This window comes from Amblyomma mixtum, chromosome 3 (assembly GCF_055824585.1).
Source record: "Amblyomma mixtum isolate Tamu chromosome 3, ASM5582458v1, whole genome shotgun sequence".
NCBI classification, from domain to species: Eukaryota; Metazoa; Arthropoda; class Arachnida; order Ixodida; family Ixodidae; genus Amblyomma; species Amblyomma mixtum.
In genome coordinates this window covers 374888844-374897518 of record NC_143014.1, presented here as the reverse complement: position 1 = coordinate 374897518, position 8675 = coordinate 374888844, and the positions used below count along the sequence as shown (strand labels likewise).

The 8675-nt window shown below is 48.3% G+C and overlaps 1 protein-coding gene across 7 annotated transcripts; it reads left to right on the top strand.

Moving 5' to 3' along the window:
- Positions 1-2643: 2643 nt before the first annotated feature.
- LOC149356820 (uncharacterized) lies at positions 2644-8023 on the top strand. 7 transcript variants are annotated; one of them, XM_089577829.1, is made up of 3 exons: positions 2730-2921; positions 3330-3447; positions 6685-8023. In XM_089577829.1, exon 3 carries the CDS (start codon positions 6741-6743, stop codon positions 7848-7850), a length of 1110 nt encoding a protein of 369 aa, XP_089433955.1. In that variant the 5' UTR covers positions 2730-2921; positions 3330-3447; positions 6685-6740; the 3' UTR covers positions 7851-8023. The 7 variants fall into 6 exon arrangements, with proteins under 7 accessions (XP_089433958.1, XP_089433959.1, XP_089433954.1 ...); XM_089577832.1 differs by lacking the exon at positions 2730-2921 and adding an exon at positions 2644-2696; XM_089577833.1 differs by lacking the exon at positions 2730-2921 and adding an exon at positions 2650-2696.
- The last annotated feature ends 652 nt before the right edge of the window (positions 8024-8675 follow it).

The window sequence follows — 8675 nt, the reverse complement described above, 5'->3', positions numbered from 1 at the left end:
AACGCTACGGGATCCGATCTCGCCTTCTGAGGTCCATGTCTCCAACGCCACAACCACGAAAAAAAATTGACATAACGGTTACCACTGCGTGACTCGAGGTTCGGTTACAGCTGTTAAGGGATTTATCGATTACAACTTGTTGACCCAGAGAATATGAGAGCGGCTGAGTGTCTGTATAGTTTTATATCGCTCTATTTTGTTTTCCTCATACACTCCCTTTCCGCCTAGCTCTCTGCCCTAGTCAGCTGCTCTAGGCGCACTGCTTTACTGGGGACCCTCTCCTCGGATGGCGCGTTTGTCACCAGCTGCCGCAAAGGAACCACGCTACACTCCGGATAGGAGCCGTGGTGACCGCGAACCGGTTACGCACTTCTATGCTGGCTCCACACCGTCCTCCTTCCACGGTAAACCCTCCTCCTGCTCCTTCCAGGGTAACTACCCTCCGGGTCCCTCCCGTGCCAACCAGTCAACTTCTGCGATTTACTCTCTCGCCATACCTTCGTCCTACCACGTTAACCACCCTCCGGTAAAGCTTTCCTATTCTCTCCCTAAAGGTTCTTTCTTCTATGGAAACCAACATCTGGTCGGGGATTGTTCCGCACCTGCCACACGGTCTTCTTTCATGGTTAGCACCAACCGGACGGTTACCTTTGTAACCAACCTCGAGTTAAGTATTCTTGCGGTCTCACCAAACCCTTCTTCTTCCATGTTAGCCGCCTACCGGGGGCTCCCGTGGCAACCACCCTGCGCTTGCACCTTACGCTCTCTCCTTACCTTCCTCCTTCCACAGTAACCACCCTCGAGTTAAGCTTTCCTATGCTCTGGCGATACCTTCTTTCTTCCACGGAAAGCATCCTACAGTCGGGGATTCTTCCCCTCTCGCCACACCCTTCTCCATTCACGGAACGAGCTTCCGGACGGTACCACGGTAATCACCCTCTGGTCACGCCTTCTTACGTTTTCGCCACATCTCCCTCCGCCCACAGTAACCCTCCTTGTTCCAGGGTAGCTACTCTCTTGGTGGTTCTCGTGGCAACCACCTCCCGTCGTGCTTTTTTACGCTGTCTCCATATCCTCCTTCCGCGGCAACCATACTCAGATTGGGGATTCCTCCGCTCTTGCCAGAACCTCCTTTTTCCACGGTAACAACCTTCCAGACGGTTCACTTGGTAAACGCCCTCCGGTTTCATCTTCCTACGGTGCCGCATGCCCTACTTTTACGGTAACTACGATCCGGCTGGTTCCCGTGGCAACAGCCTGCCGGTTGCCCCTTTTTACGCTCTCGCCCTACCCTCCTCCTTTCACAGTAACCATCGCCCTGTTTGGAATTCCTCCAGTATCGCGATACCCACCTTCTTCCACAATAGTCACCCTCCGATAGTTCCCGGTGAAAACTACCCACTGGTTACGCATTCTTACACTCATATCATACCCTCCTTCCTGAAAGAAAAACAGAGACGCCGGCCAGGAAAAGAATGATCGTTGGAGTTTCGGCTCCCAGTGCGGGGGCTTCGTCCGTAGTGAAAGCATTAACAGAAGTGAGTCGTTTTTAAATAGCCTTGAGTGCACAGTAAGAAGCGGGCATATATCGAGTTCAGATCTAATACTAATTGTTTTTTTAGATCTCCCTCGTTTCAGTCGCACCCGCTCAGCGAAGCAAGATTCCGTCACCCTATCACCTTCATCTCCCTTCTCCAGGCGTATGGTCTGGAACTCATAACCCTGATCCACCGATGCGGTAACCTCGCCTGCAGTTTCATCTTATTCAATAGTCATCGGTTTCAAATGTCCCCACCCGGCCAGACGGGATTCCGTCGCACTCTCAGCTTCATTAAACTCCTCCCTCCACTGTAGCCTTCCTCCAGTGGTCCCCATGAAAACGCAGCCATCAATTACACCGACGACTAGTACGACTTAATACCGCTACTGCGTCCACTACTACTACGACGACAACGACGAGAAACCCAAGAGCAGGAGCAGCAGCTCCTGCTGTAAAAATGCGACCCCCCGTGTTCACTACCTTGTGTAGTGGACTATCAGCACCGAATGAAACGCGGACAAGAAAGCTGAGGAAGCAATACGGATACATTAAAATAGTAGTTCCTACAGTGCAAATACAAGCAATGTCGATTAACACTTCAGTAGAAGGGTCTTGTCGCTTTGTATGCGACTTACTCTCCGCTAGTACAGAGCTTCCCTTCCTAAGAATTTATTGCTTTGTAATAAGGAGTAATTACAGCGAGGACCGCGCCGCGACCTGCACTATTCACAGGCTTCTTTTATCGTATGTTAGAGATGGCCGAAAATGGGAAGGGGGAGCGAGTAAGGACACTTGACGCACACATTAAATTGGGAATAAATGATGGATATATTGTGGTTACAATTCAAGTTCGCGCACTTCAAAAGGGTTCACACATTCTTACACGCACGTCCGCTCAGCTCGCTCGCGCACCACACACTCTCGTCGTGCTTCCTGCCGCCGACGCTGATGAGTCAACGCCGCACTCGCGAAAACACAAACATCACAAACACAAACGGCGTCCTGACGGCGCCGGGAAGAATGGAAGAGGATAGGCAAGCGATGCCGTATGCATTACGGACCGACCAACGCACCGAGCCAGATTCACGTGAGCGAAACTCGAGGCAGGCGATGCGGTGTGCACTCTGGACCGACCGGCGCACCGAGCCAGATTCACGTGAGCCTCGAGGGGACGACTGCCGCCGTCTCGACGGGAGTAGGCGCCGATGAGAAATTGCGTCGTACGATCGCTTATACGTATATGCCCACAGATCGGCGACAGTGAGAGAAGCGTAGTACATATTACTCTGCTGGGCTGCACGATCACGAGAGTAGTCATGAAATGTTGGGGCCGCACACCATGTAACTATATAGGAGCCAAAAACAATCAAAATGCAGCCATGTAAGTGCGCGCATAGGCAGCGAAAGCATACACGTATGGCGGCGACAGCACTGTTCAGCACCTGAAGCTAGTTATTTGGTATTTTTGTAACCAAATTCCTCTCACATTAGCATCTGAAGAGTGTAACGGCAAACATAAGCAACCTTATACACGAGTGCATAAAGTATGTCATGAGTGTAACTGTGCAGTACACAGAAGAGTCTTCTGGCGGCCTAGTTGGTGCTTTTCGTTCATGGTTAAACTGCGCTCAGTGTGTGTATGTGTTTTTTCTGTCTCTGTCCGTGTTTTCTTCACGCAGTTTAAGCAGTACACAGGTTGCTTGAGAAATAGGGGCTGTCCTTTCATATCTCTAATCGTTACAGAGCGGATGCTTGCTGTACGCACTCACACTGAATGTTTACGGTGCAGGCACGTCGAGCGGCCTTCAGCATACGAGCACAAGGCGAACTGTCCTCGGCTCTGTTGTCCTCAGCCGGCCACCGCACTTGAACTCCCAAGGTGGGCTTGTCACACTCATTAATCCCTGGTAAGAGAGTTCGGACTTTCGTTTCATAAGTTCAGTCGTCTGATCGTTTAGACTATGAAATATATAACATTGATGAAGACGCAGATAAAGCTGCCATCTGAACGGTCTGTATTGAAACATAATTCAGAATGCTAGCTATGCATGTTAAGTTGGCATACTAGACGTTCGAGGCTTCAGCTTGACACCGTTTTTCTGGGGCTCAAGCACCAGCAACCCGCTGCTCGTAAAGCGAAGGAGACGTTCCACATCCGGCGTTCGGGGCCGGGTGTCGAGCACGGGAGTTTGATTTACTTCTTGTCTTTATTTTCTTTGTTGTTTGACTGCGGACACTGGCAACGCTTGCAAGAAAGCTCTTGGAAGCTGGCAAAACTTATAGCGACACATCCCGCAGCAGTCACTGGTTCATTTCAGCAGTGTCACTCTCAAATACAGTCCTTGCCAAAAATAATCAGGCTTCATGGTATGCTTCTCAGCCGTTTAGTGAAGCACCTATGTCACCATTCATGCGCTAAATCTCTAAGAGGTCTCTTCTCCTCACCTTACAAGACCATTTGACAAAACCAGGCATGTCATAACCGGCGCCTTTTTTCCCTTCCCTTGTCTCAACAGCTAACGAGGGCCTCGGTTTTGGAAGTATCGATATCATAGGCAGCATAAGAGGGCTCTCGCGCAGCAAACTGCGTCAGCCGCTATGGACGAGGATGGCGCTAGTGAACAGTCTGAAGGCTAGGTTACACTGCAGATAAATACACCCGAAAGCAGAGGATTAGGCAGGCGTCGCCGTAGCTCAGCTGGTATAGCACCGGACGCGAAATTTCAAGGTCGTTCTATGTGTCGCACTAGCGGCATGTAGTTGTCATTTTTCCAGCTTTCTATTCAATTATCTTTGAATAATCAACCTATTATACGCCCATTCATGAACCCCATAAATTAAAATCAACCCCTATGCTACGTTTTTTTCAATGAATGTTGACGTCTGTCATGTAAGTCGTAAAGAGCGCCTGTTTTCGCTCCCATGTCTTCAAGGGAAGTTGCAAGGGTTCCGCAGTACGAGGACTTTTGAGGTTACTGAGGAGGTTACTTTTGCTAAAACAATACTTCTCTCAATCTAACGCAACTGAATTGTGCGTGGCTAGATATCCACCTGAATCAAGAAGCCATGTTCAGTGTGAGTTGGGTCGTCTTTGAGGTTGTTGTATAAAATCCATTGTAACAATTAGTCTTATTAAGAGCTTCGATTAAGACCCGACAAAGCATGAAAGCTTGTAACCCCACAGACAGAATAGCACTGGCAGAGCTATAAAAGGTAATCATTAAACGCAAGGTAACCGACATACGGAAGTTTAATGCGGAGACATATGAGCATGTACTAAAGAACGAAGACAGAAAGAAAGTGGTGAAGAGGAAACTAGGCATAGGCAAAAAATCACATGTATGCTTTAAGAGGGAAAGAGGGCCGTGTCATTAGCAATATATGGATAAGTTACTTAAAAGTACAGAAAGGTGGGCAAGTTGGTTATTACTATCCATGGTAAACCAGCGCGGAAAAAACACGAGGACGGAACAAACACGACACCCACGCAAATGTATACAGTATCCATTACGATCAGGACGTTAATGAGAGAGCCAGTAGCGTACAGAAATGGGACAGCTATTCTGTAATGAAAGAGGAAGTGAATAAAGCCTCAGGAGCAATGCGAAAGGAGAAAGCACCTGCTGAGGATCAGGTAAGAGCACGTCTCTTGAAGGACGGTGTTGAAATTGTGCTAGAAAACCAAGCCACCCTCTATGCGGAATGTCTTATCACTTCGAGAGTACCGTAAGCTTGGAAGAACGCTAACAAGTCAATCCATGAGAAGGGCGACGTCAAGAACTTGAAAAAATTACAGGCCGATCAACATGCTCTCTGTTGCCTACAAAGTATCTACTAAGGAAATCAATAATAGAGCCTGGACAACATCACACTTCACTCAACCGAACGATCAGGCAGGGTTTCGTGAAAGCTACTCGACATGAACCATATTAACACTATCAATCAGGTTATTAAGAAATGCCCAGAATACAATCAACCCTTGCATATAGCCTTCACACGTTATGAGAAGGGATTTGACATAATCGAAACCTCAGCAGTCATGCAGACATATCGTAACCAAGGGGTAGAAAAGGCATACGGAAAGGTCCTGACAGATATCGACAACTGCGACCATAGTCTTCCATTAAGAGAGCAATAAAACTCCAATAAGGAAGGATCAAATGCAGGGAGACACGATGTCGCCAGTGCTATTCACCGCCTGATTACAGGAGGTATTCATAGGCCTAGATAGTTGTGGATAAGACCTCATAAATAATATATCAGTAATTAGTGATTCGCTGATGACAATGTCTTGCGAACTCACTCATGGGATGAAATGAAAAGCACGATCAATATTTTGGATAGGCATAGGTGAACAGGCGGTCTAAAGAATAATATGTAGGAACCCAAAGTAATGCTGAACAAAATCGGAAGGGAACAATAGTTAACGATTGATAGCAAGGCGTTGGAAGTGCTTAGAGAATACGTCTACTTATGGCGGGTAGTACAGATCCGGATCACGAGAACTGATTAAGTAGAATAATAATGGGGCCGCGCGGGTTTGGCAGTTTCTCTAAGATCCTGAATGGCACTATACCAGTATACCTCAGGAGAAAAGGATATGCCAGTTGTATCCTACCGGCAGACGAAATCCGAGCGATGTCATCACTGGTTGACCTGAATGGGGTGGCAGTATTCCCGAATACATTACCCAAAATTTTGAGCAAGCGTTCATCATACAGCATTCCGGGTGGTATCCTTGCTTTTCTCTTTGCATATAGCTTCCCTGTTTTAGTGAAGCTAGAGGCTAGCTTGCGACAGGGGTTCCGACGAATGACTTAAACACCATCAATTGCACGCTTTTTGAGACTACATTTTTTTAATGTGCGGTTGAGGTGCCCACTTAGATGTCGATATGTGAAGTTCGATTTTAGCTTGCGACAGGGGTTCGGGCCGATGACATATGCACCTTCAGTTGCATGCTTTAAGGCGCGGTTGAGGTGCTCATCGAGATGTCGCGATTTTAGAGATCCCGCGCCCTTTCCTCAAAAATCTTTCCTTTCCTCAAAACACGTGATTTCGCATTCCTCCACCTAAGCAGACTTAGTGCCCTCAGAATTTTTGTGCTAACAAGAACTTGCTTGTTTTTACTTTCATTTCAACAGGCGGAGATCGAGAGCACTTGAAGACTCCGAACACGCCTAGACCGGAAACCTCAAACATGAGCCATCCTGTACAATACCAGAGAGCGGCGAGTGGAAGTGCTCAGTCTTGCCATAGCCAAGACCCTGAGGCAGCGGCAGAAAGCAACCATGAGTCAATTCTTGCTATCCTAGATGAATTTGCTGAAAGGTGGACGACCTTGCCTTCTCCGGCACCGACTCCGCAGCAGAATGTAAACAGCCCCGAAGAGGATGCACCCTGTGAGAGTTCTTTTTCTGGCCTTGACTTTGAAGACATCGCACGGCAAGGCCTGCTGGGGCTCGAAGGGGCCACTGGGGAGGCTCAGTCTAACGAAAGCGAGACCGCTGTGTGGGCTGTCGACAGCGAGGACGAATCACTCCTCTCTATCCTAGATGAATTTTCTGCAAGGAGCACGACTCCGCCCTCGCCCGCGCGTAGTCCGCAGCAGGTTATAAACAACCCCGAAGAGGATTCATCTTGTGACAGCAGTTCTTTTTATGGTCTTTACTTTGAAAAGAGCCCACAGCAAAGCCTGCAGGAGCCCGGGCGCGGGTTTTCTCATTCCCGAAACTCGGAGGATCGCAGCGTGTTTTGGCCAGACTGTTTGGAATTCAGGAGTGGTCCAGAGAGGTACAGCCATGTGGTTGCCATTAGGATATCAGATCATTCAGCTGGACCTTCACGCGAAGGAAGAAATGTGACCCGTGTAGGCAGCAGCCCGTCTCAGGAGGAGGTAAATCCGCGCCATCACGAGGACACTGAGTGTGGAGTTCCTGGTCAGCCGAATAACGGCACTTGTGACATACAAGATGCACTCGGCGGTCAAGATTGGAGTGAGGAACCGCGAAGGCCCCAGGTTGAAGATGTAGCCCCGATAATAATTGACAGCAGTGACGATGAGGACTGCTTCATTGTTGAAGACAACAGTCTCGGAACAGATGCCCAGTCTACCACTCCAGGCGTAGAGCATGCCAGCCCAGGCACTGTTAGCGGATTTGCCTGGAACGCCCTAACTTTTCCAGGCCAGCCACCGCTCAACCACATTTCCAATCCACCGGTTTTTTTTACATGTGTCTATCCTTGCGGCTGTGTGCGTCCCCTTCCTTGTCCATGTTTGTTTTGCGTGCAACATTTCCGGCCACTATGAGTGACAAACACGGCCAAAACTCAGCGATGCTGAACTACATTTTGAATGAATCTGGTTCTTTTTCAAGTCCTTATCTTTGCGCCTGTGTGTCTCTCCGTTCATGTCCATGTTTGTAGTGAGCGCGAAATTTTTAGCCGCTATGAGCAACCAACCAGCTCAAAATGCAGCGATGATGAAATACACTTCTAATAAATCGGACTCTTTTTCATGTGTTTATCATTGCGCCTGAGTGTGTCTTTTTTCTTGTCCCTAATTGTTGTGTGCGCCAAATTTCCAGTCACTATGAGCAACCAACTCGCTCAAAACGCAGCGATGCTGCCATCAAGTGCCACCACTCGGTCTGTTCGTCAAAATACCAAGCATAGCTTGAAGATGTCCGAACTCGGTACATACGGTAGAGGTGCAAAACTGCGTGCGCCTAAGGAAGGCATTCCCCGCAGCCGCTCGCACGACAGTAACGAAGGTAGCCTTTGAGATCAATCGGAATTGTGTCACATGACACGCTAACCAGCTGGAAGAAAATATAGTAACCTCGGAGACGAGAAACCGATCACTATTTTTGGCGGATACCAACAGCTATGACAATCAATCTGCTGAAACAGAATATGAGCTTTTCTTAACCACCCTGAAAATAATTGTGGGTTTCACAAGGTTGCTTATCCTCAACTTTCTATGGAAAATGAACTCCAGCATGATGCACTCTTGAGCTCCGCGGTCCAGGATGACATGTATACGAAGACGACAATTCCATCTGAGTCCAAGTTGTCGCTTAGCACAAATGCGCGTGCAGTCGTTGACGTCTCTCAGGATTCTCACAGGCAAAAT